Here is a 13,860-nt window from a genome sequence, read left to right on the forward strand (position 1 = left end):
ATCTTCGGGTCCTCTGTATCATCCATGCTAACCCCCAGACAAACAGATCTATGTCTGCATCTGGCAGCCATGAGAGTTCCCTTCAGTGCTTCAGATGTTTCTTTCTGATATCCAGCTTGGAACGCTGTACACAAATCTGAAGTCGGTTCTCATTTTCCATTAATTGCCTGATCTCCTCTATGAGAGTCATATAATTACATTTTAATGATTTAATAATGTTCTCCTCTTAGATATATATTTTAATGTCTACATTTAGTGTTAAGGTTGAGGCTCCTTATCTTTGCAATATTAGTATGTTGTGGTGTAGGAATGTGCAGTCATTTATATATCTTTTAAATCTGTTGCATGACAATTCATACCACTCTTCCTGTGGCTCCACGGAACTACTGAGTAAGCTGGATACTGCAGTCCTAATTGCTGAAATTCTCTTTCAAAATTAGGCACTGATCGACAGCCAAAATTTTCATTGTCAATACAACGCAGTTGCTGAAACTGTATTTCAGCCCTTCCCTTGATCCTATTTTTTCAGGATATTTATTAGTTCTTCCTCAAATTAAAATTTCTTAGCTTGCAGAAATAATTCTTCCCTCTATTGTCCAAATACATTTCATTCTTTACACAGAATATTAATGTATGCCATTTAGACATTCTGAGATGGACGAAAACTCTTGTATTTGAAGTCTAGTTAATTAACTATCCATCTGCAAAACAGCCACAGTATTTTTATGATTATAGTGCATAACTTGTGTATTTAGCAGAAGAGAACTAGTGGAATTTTGGAAAAAAAACCAACCCCAAACCTTCACTTCTAACTTGTAAGAAAGAAGGTACAGATTTTACCAGATTACCATTCTGCTCAGGTCAGTAGAAAATAATTGAACAATGCTGACATTTTGTGGAAGACGTGGTCTTGTTAAGATTTGTATCAAACAGGAGTCAAAGCCATAAAACCTGTTACCCCAAACAGAAAATTATTACGTGTGTTGACACTTTCAGCAGGATGAGGCAATCCTGTGCTGGACTGAGACAGAATGAAATGAACCACATATTTGGAGGCTGCAGTAAGAATTTTCTTTTTCTTCTGGGGACTACCGAGGTTCCCGTGGTAAAAGCCAGAGTAGCTGTGCTACTACCAGCTGTACTCTGGGGGATGAGGTACGCTTTCTGATCTGGGTCAAGATATCTTCATACTAGGGTCAGGATATTTAGTAACAGAAGATTTTGATGACACATTGTCACAACAGCACACTCACTTCTAAAACCCAACAACGCCTCAATTTTCATTTGACTGTAAGCATTTATGTATTTAAAATATGAATATAAAATAAAACAGGTTGAACTCAAGAAGTAGAAAACTCAAACTTGGCAATTAAAATATTTTGAAGGTTGATTATGTTCCAAGAAGAGTCGTCAATGTCAGCTGTTTAAAAAAATCATAGATTTTTAGGGAACAAAATAATCATCAGCACAATGCAAGCAGCAGATTTTCAGCCAGTCAACTTCATCACCTTCTAAAAATTTAGTTCAAACAGGAAAAAAAATCACAAGTCTTTTAAAGCCTAACTTATTTCATACATTTTTACAAAGTAGCAAAGATAGGTTTTGTTTAACTCCAACCATCATCACATAATGCATTCAAAGTTGTTACATACAGGGACAGGGTAGCATGTCATTGTAAAATGTCAGCCAAAACACGCAAGCTTACCAAGTTTTACATTAAATTTGTTTTTACAATATACAAGTGCCCTAGGAAACATTTGTGTTTGAAGGAGAACAAAGGGAGGTGGTATGTTTGGGTTGTTTGGTCACACAGGAAAACCCGCATGAGGCCAGAAAGATTTGTCCAAAGCCAAGTGAGTAGCACGTGGTGAAGTTATCGCAGAGGGATAATTCTGCCACTGCCATGCATGCCTCTGCAGGCTTTGCGCTTGTTCTGTTTCAGTAGCGCTTGTAGCTAAAAGAAGTGAGAATCGGTAATATTCTTTTCCCAGCTGTACAGAGTAGAAGCAGAAAATATCCAAAGTCTTTCATCTGCTCAATTCTACCCAAAACATTCAAAAGGGAACAAATCTAAGAGACAGAATTCATATGTATTGTAGCAGCCTGAAGACAATGAGCAAATCTAGCTTCATATTTGAACGTGACTGCTGTTGTTCAGTTTACCAACAAATGGTGAGTTTTACCAACAATGACCTTGCAACGCATGCTGCTGAGCTTAGCAACAAGTGAAAAACATCTTTCAGGAGCGTACAAATAAGAATCATTCTGCCCTGGCCAGATCTGAGTTCACATACTGTGCACATACTGCACTCCAGCCTGCCTCAGTATTCCCAGCACAAAAAACCTGTAAGATGTCCTCTGCTCGCTGTTTTGCAGTGTTGTACAGTGTCCCTGGCTGATGCTGGTGAATAAACTGTGTATACCAGTCTAAGATCAGGTCCTTTGGGATAAAAGATGATATTAAGATATGGAATTATTCATTAGAGAAGGAATGTTCTACCCATTACCGTGCAATTAAGCAGCTGAGTTGCATTTATAAACAGATGTTCACATCTAAATCTCTTAGAACTAAACAGCTTTGTCATAAAAGTTCCTTCCAGCTACAGAAAGTTAAGCAAAGCCAACATTCAGCAGTGTTTCAGCTCCCCTCTGCAGGCCATATATACCCTGTTATTTCAGTTGACCAGATTTCAGTGGCAGGAGGGGTCCCCAAATGCAAGACAATTTCTGTGGTGGAATACTCACAGAGCAATAAAGTGAAGTCAATTTTCCAGGTACGCTGCCAGAAGCAGATTAGAATTTCATGCTTCGAGAGATATTCTTGCCTTTATTGAATACCGAGGACCTCTGCAATGTTCCCGTATCCGGCAACAAAGATTTCACAGTATTTGTGAATAGTCTGACTTCTGCTATTCTATTTCCCTTGTATGGGAAGAAGTGTTTCCTGTTAGCTGTAAATTCATTGCATCATCCAAAAAGCACCAGAAGACAGTTTTGAGTGCTATTTTAAACACATCTTTCAAATATGCATTAGATTAAGGGAGACTGCAGAGGAGAATCTAGAATTTTTAGAACCATTTTTCATAATCTGCAACATGTAAGAGAATATTAAGCTAATATTGCATGCATTTATTTTGCATTTCTAAAGTAAAACAGTATCTTCCCAAGCGTGGCATGTGAAAAACCTACAATTTAACAAAAATTAGGGCAGATTATTCGTGCCTTAAAATCTATGCTTTTACTTGGCTCTTCCTTTCCTTGTAGGAGAACCCCCAAATCTGCATTTGAACAGCTGGAAAGACAAAAACATCTTTCATTGATGCAACTGGTAGCATGTACCGTTTCTAGATGCTGCTTGTTGACACAGCCCCAGTACAACTGATAGAGTTATCTCCAAGTTCATGTTAAGTGTCCCAAACCCGAACGAGGGACACCTCCGTGAAGGGACAGCCTCTCTCTTTGCCAGCGTCAGAACCTCTATCAGCTGCCAAGACCAGGAGAACCGCTCGTTCTGCAGGGTTTGCTGCTTTGCTGTTTTACCTCGTGGGTTTAACTCCCGGCCCGCTCCCGTGCCGCCGCCCGTGGCCTGCCCTGGCCCGCGCAGCTGAGGGGCGCCGAGCCTGGCGCCCCGCGCCCGCCGCTGCGGCCTGGGCCCGGCGTCGGACAGCACGCTCCCCGGCTGCTTTTAAACTCAAGAAACACCCGGATCTGTTAACTTCTCAGTGAAACGCTAGCACCCTTTGTGGGGTTTACTCGTATTTCTCAATGAAAACATCTGTACTGCCCGTGCTTGCCACGAGACAGGCGCGCCACCCCAGCCCCCTTGGCCGCTGAGGGGACGCGGGGTCCCTCTCCACGGGTTTTCCCCAGGCCGCCCGCCCAGCTCCCAGCCGCCCCTAGAGCTGTCCAGCAAGCTCCGAGGTGACCTCCCCACGGCGTCCAGCCTCTTTCCAGCGCGGCACCCCCGTCCCAGCCCTCCGCGGGGAAGCGGGCTGCCACGGCGGGACCCATGGGGGGGGGGGAGCTCGCCGCTGCCCCCGGGGCCGGGCCGCGCTGCCCAGCCGCCACCGCGCGGAGGGAAGCGGCGAGACCGCGGGGCGGGCTGCTGAGGCGCGGGGGAAGTCGCCCGGGGAAGGGTGGCCCTCCCGCTTCAGAGCTGCCGCCCGGGGCGCTTCGCCCTTTCGGGAGGAAGCGGAGGAAGTGAAAAAGGAAAGAAGCGGGGCGGCCCCGCAGCTTTCCCAGCGCGACCACCCCGGAGGTGGCGCCCGCCACCCCTCGGCGGACCCACTGTTGGGGTGGGTGGGAGGGGGCGCGCCCGGGCCGTCCGGGAAGGGGCGAGAGCCGCGGGGCAGGCGGGGCGGCGGGCGGCCCCTCGGCGCAGCCTGCAGTTGCCCACCTTAGCCAACAGGTTGCACCGTTTCCCCTCGCTTGGGCCCGGCGGGCACTGCCCCGCGGTCCCGAGCGAGGGGCCGCCAGCGCCAGCGGGCCGCGCAGTGCCGAGCCGAGCCGTGCAGCGGGAGCGGGCGCGCTGCTGCTGCCGCCCCTCTCCTTGCCGCCAGTCTCCACTCCCTCTCCACGTCGGGGAGGCGGAGGGAGGGAGGGAGGGGGAGGAGGCAGTCGCCGCCGTCCTCCATTTTGTGGCGGGGGCAGAGCACTGCCGAGCGCGGAGCTGCCCTGCGGAGGGACGGGGCGGGGAGGCGCGGAGAGAAGGCAGGAGCGGGGCGGGGGTGGGGGGACAAAGTCCGCGGAGGCAATTAGTGCTAATTAACGCAGGGGGCGCCGCGGTGGTGGTGGTGGCGGCGACGGGCGGGGCGGGGACTAGGTCAGGGTCTCGATCCGGCGGGAGGAGGAGGAGCGGCGGAGCGGTGCTGGCCGCCGCCGCGGCCCCCGGAGGGGCGACTGTCGACTTCCTCCCGCCCGCTCCCTCGCCCCTTCCCGCTGGCTGCTGCCCCCCCGCCGCGATGGCAGTTGGCGGCTGAAGGAGCCCCAGCGCCACCCCCCGGACGAGGTAAGGGGGCCGGGGTCTAAGCCGTGGCTTCGTCCCGGGAAGTTGGCGGGAGGGGGGGCGGGGCGGCGGTGCCACGGCGCAGTAATGCCCCGAGCACGGGTGGGGGGACATACCGAGCCGCCCCCGGAAGGGTCCCGGGGTGGGACGGGAGGGGGCACGGCGGAGCGCGGCCTCCCCCGCGGTGGGGGCCCAGGGCGGCGGCGGCGGGCGGTCCGGGGAGCGGCGCGGGGCCGGGGGCCGGGGCGTCAGGGGCGGGGAGGGGGAGCAGCGCGGGGTGCCGCCGCGCGGCCGTGGGCTGGTCTTATTTTGCAGAAGTGGGTGTGCCGCGGCGACGGCTCAACAGGTCCCGACACATTTCTCTGAAAACTGTACTTTGCAAAGGAGAATTTAGTGTAATTCGGCGGTTTTCGGTATTCGCAGCTTTTTGCCCCTTCGGGCAGACTCGCATCTGATTCTTTTGACACGTTTCCTGCGCTGGATGGTTCGCCGCTTTATTCTGTTGGGGAAATTGTCAAGTGGAATAACTACATTTTTCCTCCCCTTCACGTAAAAAAAAAAAAAAAAAAGTCATAACTGCAGGTTGACAGTTACAGTATTTTTTTCCTCCCAGTCGCTGATGTGGCGCGCACCTTACGCAGCCCCGCGGTGCTCCCGTGCTGCCCGCTGCGCCTGGCCCCCCGCGCGGTGGGGCCGGCCGGGCGGAGCGCGGCCCCCGGTGGGACGCTGGGGTCAGGCGGCGGGCAGCCCTGCCAGGTGCCGTCGAAGGCCCAGGAAGGGTTTTCCCGTCGAGGAGCTGCTGCTCGGGACGCTTTTGCTCAGACTGAAGCTCGCTGGGGCCACCTTAAAATTTTTATACGTGAGGACTTTCTGTTGATCACAGCCTTAACTTTGGCATAGAGAAAGCAGCAGTGTTGGTCGGCAGTCTGGAGAAAATGGGCGACAGAGCCGGCGGGTTTGTAATTAAGATGACTATAGACTTGTGGACACTCTGGGGTCACTGCTTAACTAATAATGCCATGGCCTAATAACATGGGCATCGCCTGCTCTTACAGACCAAGGGGAGCATGAGCTGGTCACCGCTAGCGGGTTGCTCTGACTGTTTGGCTGTAGACAAATGTTATAGAAAGTTTGCCAAAGACTTTACAGTTGTTCTCCAAATATTTATGGTCTGTGCTGAAAATAAATGTAGCAGATACAAACTGATCAAACTTAGGAGATTCATGTTAGGTGTGTTTGAAGAACAGCCATGAGCTGGTAAAAGTGTTTGACGCTAATAAAAATTCTTTTTTTATTTTATTTTTAGTTAGCTTTTGTTTATAAATCTGAGATTTATTTGAAGACTCACGAGTTGCGTTGTAAGCCAGACCAATGCAAAAATCTCAAACCTTGTGTTGTGTAGTAGGGGGATTGTGTTGCTCCGGGACAGTAACAGAATTTGGTCCAGCCAGTAGGTGCTGCATTAGAGAGCTGCCTCTGGAGCCTTCGGTACATGTTGTGGGTGTTACATCTGGACCTGGAGGGAGAGAGGGAACTGACTCGGGAAAGACGAGAAATGTCTTTCTCCCCTGCCCTGCTCAAAGTGTAATTAAATACCAGGGAACATTAGCTTGCAAAATCTGTAAATTGGGTACTATAACAATTCCTACACTTCCTTACTTGCTAGGTTCAGTAACAGAGAGAGAGTGTGTTCAGAAAGATGTCATATGCTGTCGTCTGATTTTGAATTGCATGCAGGCAGACATACCACTTCATCCAGGCTTAGAAAAGCTTTAAAAATATACTTCCTTGTTACCAGTGAGAAATAACTAATAGTAATAATAATAATAATAAAAAACCACCAACAAACAAAACCCCAGAAACAGCACCAGTGGGTTTGAGAAAGATGTGGCTCTTGCCAGTTCGCAGTTTAATTTGCTGTGCTTTCGTTCTCAGAGCAGCTAAACCAGGTTCACTAGGCTAATGATTTAGACTTTTTTTGTTGGTGGTGGTTGTGTGTAAGCTGTTACTAAAATACCCTTGCTGTGCTAACTTTGAATGCTTGTGATCTTTTTATAGCTAATGTTCAAGTAATGGATTCCAAAGAATTGCTTAACTCGTCGGATCAAGACGAAACAAGGAAAAATGCGCTCATCAGTACCAAAGGAGGGATCGTGATGGACTTTCATCCACCCTTCAGGGGTGGAGCTACTGTACAAGCCCCTGTGTCTACATCTCCTCTCCCCGCTTCTTCTCAGTCAGATTCCAATCAGCAAGCTGCTTCGGCTGACTTTTCAAAAGGATTAGTAAAAAATGTGCCTCAGCCAGACCTTTCCAAGGCAGTATCACTCTCGATGGGACTTTACATGGGTGAAACAGATGCAAAAGTGATGGGAAATGACCTTGGATTTTCCCAGCAGGGCCAAATTGGCATCTCTTCTGGAGAAACAGACTTCAGGCTCCTGGAAGAAAGTATTGCGAGCTTGAATAAGTCCTCAAGCCTGGCTGAGGACACAAAGGGAGCAATATCTTCTGAGGTGCCGCTTGAGCCGGATTTCCCGGGCATGGCTGGCCGCAACATACCTTTAGATTCAGGAGCTGCAGTCCAAAGCCAGGTTGGCTCCAACGGTGGCAACTTGAAGTTATTCTCTGAAGACCAAAGCACCCTGGATATTCTCCAGGATTTAGAATTGCCGCCGGTGTCTCCTGGCAAAGAGCCCAATGGGAGCCCATGGAGACTTGACCCATTGCTAGATGATGGTGGCTTGCTGTCCCCTATATCTGCAGATGATGCATTTCTCCTGGAAGGAAATCTCAGTGAAGACTGCAAGCCTCCTGTTTTATGTGACACTAAACCTAAAATTAATGACCATGGTGACCTTTTGCCCAGTTCCAAAATGCCAATGCCTCAAGTGAAAACAGAAAAGGAAGACTTCATTGAACTCTGTACTCCTGGCATAAAGCAAGAAAACATGGGCCCAATTTATTGTCAGGCAAGCTTCTCTGGGTCTAACTTGCTGGGTACTAAAGTCTCTGCCATATCTATCCATGGTGTCAGTACCTCTGGGGGACAGATATATCACTATGATTTAAATACTGCATCGCTCTCTCAGCAGCAGGATCAGAAACCAATTTTTAATATCATTCCATCTCTTCCTGCGAGTTCAGAAAATTGGAATAGGTGCCAGGGATCAGGGGATGAGACCTTAGCTCCTTTGGGAACACTCAACCTTTCTGGCAGACCTGCTTTCTCTAATGGCTATTCAAGGTAATTAGTTTTTCATGCTCTTTATTAAAATACTACAAGAATGTTTAGCACAGCTGCATGCATGCTAGTTTGGGTTTGTTGTTTTGTGTTTGTTAGTGGTTTTGGGTTTTTTCCTTTCGAAGTCAGTCATCCCTGTTTCATTTGTTACGTATGGCTGTCTGATCAGACATGGCTGGTGTTTGTTTATTCTGTAGTACAATAGGAGCTTTAACCATGTACTCAACTATTGGTATTAAAGGGAAGAAAAGAGAAGGGGAGCTGACATGTTTTAAAAAAAGAAACACATAAAAATAAAAATTCTAAGATACAACCTACAATGAAATTTGAGTATGTGGTAGAAGGATTCATATACAAGGCAGGATAGAAGGAAGGCAGTATAGAGGGAAGTATTTAACTGTATACAAAAACTACTTGTTCTGGAGGGTTAGAGAATCGGTCACTGTGGGTTTTTTTTTCTTCTTAGTGTTACTTAAATGTTATGCACAAAAATAACTTAGTTGCTCGGTAAATCTCTAGAATTACATCTAAGCTGAACTAGAGTTCTAGCTTTGCTTGGTATTGCATTTACCTTACATGGACAAGAAGATTCCTAGTAGGAAATACTCAGCGGTTTGTTTAATAACTGCATTTAAAGACATAAGAATATTTGCAGTAAGATTTTAAACATACCTGGAATTTAACTCTTAAATAGAACTACAGGAGGGCTTGCTAATAGCTGTTTTTTGAGAGCAGGGTATTTTAGGGGAGCTGGTTAGTATGTGTCTAAGTGACTTAGTGTAGTTACTTGCAGTCAAGTAGTGTTTTCTCCAAGTAATTCAATGCTGCAGATACTCAAGTAAAACACTTTTCCTCTGCCGTTCAGGGGTAAGTATGGAGTGGCATCTATCTCAATGGGTAGCTGTGGACATCTCTCGCAGCTGGGCACAAGTTCTCATTTCAGTATGAACACCCAGTTGTATGTTTTCCTTAGCTGTTCTTTCTTTATCATGTACTTGCACAGGCAGAGTGTTTGCTCTCAATGGAGGAAGAGGTGTTTGCTGTGTTTCTGTGGAGTCTCAGTTAGAAAATGGCTCTTTAAGTCCATATATGTAAAAGCAGAAATTGTAGGCTTTTAATGAAGTATCTGTTTTAAGTTTCTTTTTTTATCACCCCACTGACAATTCATCCCCAGAGTGTCAGCCGCCAGTCTTGGAGCTCTCCCCACACGTTATATGCTCGTGTTTTCCCACAGTTGGAATGAGGTGTGTGAGGATTTCTCCGTTGTTTCAGGAGGGCAACTTTTAACTTGCTTTCATTCTAGATTTCTTTCATAGTTTTTCATTTTTGTAGTGAAGATATCTTTTTTTTTCTTTTTTATTTCTTTTTTTTTTTTTTTTTTTAAGAGTGTAAAGCAATTTGTAATGTAAGGAATCCAGAAAGGAAAATCTAAATTCGTGGATAAATTCCACTTCAGTATATGAATATTGAATGTATCTTACCACTTATTTTGACAAAGTAGAAATCCTTTGCACTTACCTTTTGCGTAATCAGTCCAACTTCTGTGGTGTTTTTAGTTTATTTCATGGGGTTATTTTGGTGTTGGTTTTTTATTTTATTTTGTTCTCACTCTGTCCTTAATGGCAGTTGTTATAAAATCTGTATCAAAGCAAGAAGTACCATTATTGGGTTTGGGAGGTGAATTTCAGTGGCTGTTTAAGTAAGCAGATTCCTTGTTGATAATGGAAACCTCACTTATGAGAATGTTTCTGTAAAGTTCATGCATTGTTTTTGATTTACAGAATTGTTTGGGTAGAACCATGCACATTCATAGGTGAACTGTTTACACATAGATATTTGTACAATTTTTGGAGAATTTCATAAACACTAATTTTATATACTTTGTTTCTCATAATGTTGTGATGAAAAACCCACTCAAGCTCCTAATGTGTACAGAATACATCTGATCCTAGAGTATAAAGGACAACAGTGCTAGATGTTATCGTCGCCTTTATGAAGCAATTCTGAGGAGCGTGCTTGGTGTGTTTGTGTTGGAACTGAGCAGGCAGCGGTAGGCGTGCGTGCTGGGGAGAGCTGGCAGCGGCCCTCAGCAAAGCTCTGCTGTAGGCAAGGGAGCATCCTCAGCACGGTAGGCAAAAGTCTGCCTCCATCACTGGGCAGTATTAACAACACTGCTGCAAGCATAGCTGTTCTTGCTTCCTGCAAGGTTGTAATCTGTTTTGTTGCTTTCTTTTGCCTTAAGATAATGGATGGTTGGGGTTTTTTTCTCAATTTAAGGATCATGTAAAGAATTTGGGGGTGGCTTCTAGTTGAGTTTTGCAGAAAAATTCATTATTTGTGGCCTTTATGAAAGCTGTCCTTAGTTCCCAAGGATTTTTGTATGCTAAAACTGTGAAGTCCAATTCTAAAAATAACATTGCTTGGGTTTATTATATATTGTTTTTAATAAAATAGAGGCAACTCCATCTTTTTTTTTTTTTTTTTTTTTTTTACAATGTTTGAGATGCTGATGAACCCTGGGTTTAAAGCAGGAATTCTCTTTCTTCCGGAACCCTGACAGAAATATTTGGTCTAAACTAGGTTAGTTTAAGGTGATGTATTGTGGATTTGTTTATGTTACACACGACTTAAGAAAATTGGCGTTTGTTTTAGAAACAAAAGAAGGACTATCTTGCCAGGTACCTGTGGTCTTTTGGTTGGTTGGTTTGTTTTGTTTTTTTCTTTTAGGTACTATTTGTGTGCGGTGAAGGCTGGGATCTTGGGAATTTAGAATGGGATCTTGGGAATTTAGAATTGCTAAACTTCGGTTTCCAGTAGGAAATACTGCTGTTGGTAGAACTATTTGACTATTCATAACTTATTAATTATATACTAAATATGTGGGAAGAAAAGCTGCAGTTCTGTCCTGTGTTCAGGTAGTATTTAATCTGACTTTTAATGGAAAGCATGTAATGTCTCTTCATAGACACGCAGTCTTGATGTCATGCAATTTTTGAGTTATTTTGCTTCTAAGTATAGCACAGCATGCTGTCGCTAATGAGACAAGTGATAATCAGGACTGAGAAAACTAATCAGTTTTCCTATGAACAGCAGGAGGTATTCTGAAGCAGAATACAAACTTCAGAAATTTGTTTGATGCGAGTGAATTGGCAAGAGTCAATAAATTGCTGTCTGTATCTCAGGGTTGTGGAAGTGTCTGCTAGTGCTTGTGGTGATGTGCAAACTTGGAGCTGCAGCTCGGTGTTCAGCAGCTAGCACTCAGTATCTTTCTGAACAGCAGTGAAACCCTGTGACAGCAGGACAGCTTTGTTCCAGGGTTGCTTTGGCGAGGTCTCCCATCTGAGGGACCTGCTGAGCTATCACAGTGAAGCAAACTAAGGAGAAGGTGGATAGAAGAGGGAGGGAAAAAGTAGGCTGAGACAATTTGCCTTAGATTTTCTATAATAGAAGTGAGACAGCACCTGGAAAAGTAGTAGAACAGCCTGAAATTGTTTGGTAAATGCTTTGCTGGAGAATTAGAAGGTTTGATGGTGTCTTTTTCTGATGGGATAGTATTTGTGATTTACTACAGAAATGCCAGTGAAAACTGATAAATTTCAGGGAAATTATTTTAGCAATACACAGTCGTAGGACTCTTGTGTGGTGTATACATTAAATCCATTGCTCAACTTTTTTTATTCCTCTGACTTCCTGGAGATGTGGCTTGTGGGGGGAACAAAGGACGATGAGAAACAACACAGCGACGCAGGGGTTTCTGTGTGCTGCTTTTTCTAGCCTACAGCCAGAATTTACAAAAACTGGGCCCCATTGGCAGTGTTACAGCTTCTCTTACTACGTTTGAAACCATTCCTAGTACTTAAGCTTATGGGGGATAAGGATCATTAAGGAAGTTTAAGAAAGGGCAAGAGCAGAGAGAAGCGGAGAATCTGGAAGGGAGAAAAAGTTTTGCTGGTCAGTCGCAGTCCAAAGCCTTCTTTCCAGGACAAGTTACCTTTCTGCCATTCTCTTTAACTGGGATTCTTCTTGGACTTGGAAGTTTTACTAGAAGGAAGGGGGAAAAAAAGTCATCGTTTACTAGAAATGGTAAAGGTCAGTTGTCTGTTTGTCTTACTGCATTGTTTCAGCTTGGCATTTGGCCAAGGCCAGCAGCTTGGCATGGTTGGACATAGTACTTCAAATGTTGTCTGACTCAGCAGTATGTAATGTATGGTACATACATAAATATGTCTTTTTAAATAATTCTATCTTGATATAAAAACCAGACTTGTTATTTTGAGTGCTCAGTGTTTCAGTAGTCTTTGTTGTGATTTGTCAGCTTCATGTAATACTGTACTTGGGTTTTGAGTCTTGGAAATACATGACAAAAAAATCTAATTGTTTTTGCAGAAAGGGCTGAATCGGGAATGTCCTGCAGAATGTGCTATAAGGCAAGATGAAGAGGTAGCTAGGTAAATGATAGATCATGTAAGATGTAATCCATTTTTTTCCAGTTTTTAGCTGATCCATTCAGCTAGCTGACGGCCGAGTAAGTTTGTTTGGTTTTTTTAATCCAAACCAAATTTTTAATTTCTGCTAATTTGTTTCCCCCTACAACAGTCTCTGTTTTAAACTTGGTTCTAGCTTCTGAAACACAAGCTGATTTTTGTTGCCCATTGCATTTTTTTATCCGTCTTAAATAGTGGTCAAACCCTGTTGTACTCTTCTGCTACCAGTGAAAGCAAAACTGTAGTTGAACCAGCCCTACTGACGGGATCTTCTTGTAAATGTGAAACATATGTATTACACAACTCCTACATCATATATTTACCGTGTTTAAAGATTACTTTCGTACAGTGAGAGCAAATTGTCCTGGAGATGCAAATGTCCCTTCTTACCTTGACTATTACTGCTCATTCTGGAGATGAACAAGCTGTAGCTGTTCTATGCATATAGGTAACTGCAAACCGGAATTATTTCTACTTTTTAAAAGGTTAAAAGTCCTTCTCTTATCCTAGGTCCCTTTTTGTAGCTGCACCTAGGAGGTGGGCCTCTGGGGGCTTCCTCTACTTTGTTTCATTTTTTTTAAACTTTTTTTTTTTTAATGTTGCCTGTCTTCAAGTAGTGAAGATCATAGAGGAAGAACCTGTCACTGCTGTCTTGGATGTAATGCTTGTGCCAAAGCTTGACGGTTCAGGCTTCTAATGCTTTGCAAAATTACATACGTTGTTTCTCTTATTTCCACACTGGTGGATTCAGCATCTCTGTCCATGAGTGCTGTTCACTGACGAGTGTGCTTAACCTAGTCGAGTTTCCAAGGCAGATACTGTTGTTCTAGCGATCATAACTCCACAGTTAGTCTTAAGTATGATGGGAAAGCCAGTGCTCATGCCAATGTGTCTTCAGGCTCAAGTACACGTTATCTTCACAGCTCTTTACTGCCTTGTCTGTAAGATGTAGTTCAGTGGAACGGATGCTCTACTGACTGCTTTGAGTCCTCTAATGAGTTGGTTGCAAAAATTTTAGCTGTGCTGCTTTGTATTTTCTTTATTGCTCTACAATATTCAGTCAAGACACCAAACTCTTAACTCATTATCCTCTTACTGTAAGCTGGTCATAAAAAGAAGCTAATAGA

At 44.8% G+C, this 13,860-nt stretch overlaps 1 protein-coding gene across 2 annotated transcripts in view; it reads left to right on the top strand.

Annotated features, from left to right (window-relative positions):
- Nucleotides 1–4,723: 4,723 nt before the first annotated feature.
- Nucleotides 4,724–13,860, top strand: part of NR3C1 (nuclear receptor subfamily 3 group C member 1) — a 73,620-nt gene continuing 64,483 nt past the window's right edge. Inside the window, exons 1-2 of one of the 2 annotated variants that reach the window (XM_056348070.1) lie at nt 4,724–5,008; nt 7,064–8,252. In XM_056348070.1, coding sequence (XP_056204045.1) covers nt 7,078–8,252 — 1,175 coding nt within the window. In that variant the 5' untranslated portion in view covers nt 4,724–5,008; nt 7,064–7,077. Of the gene's footprint in view, nt 5,009–7,063; nt 8,253–13,860 lie in introns of those variants that run through there. The other variant, XM_056348071.1, reaches the window with a different exon arrangement.

Source organism: Falco biarmicus, chromosome 8 (assembly GCF_023638135.1).
Source record: "Falco biarmicus isolate bFalBia1 chromosome 8, bFalBia1.pri, whole genome shotgun sequence".
In the NCBI taxonomy this organism is placed as follows: Eukaryota; Metazoa; Chordata; class Aves; order Falconiformes; family Falconidae; genus Falco; species Falco biarmicus.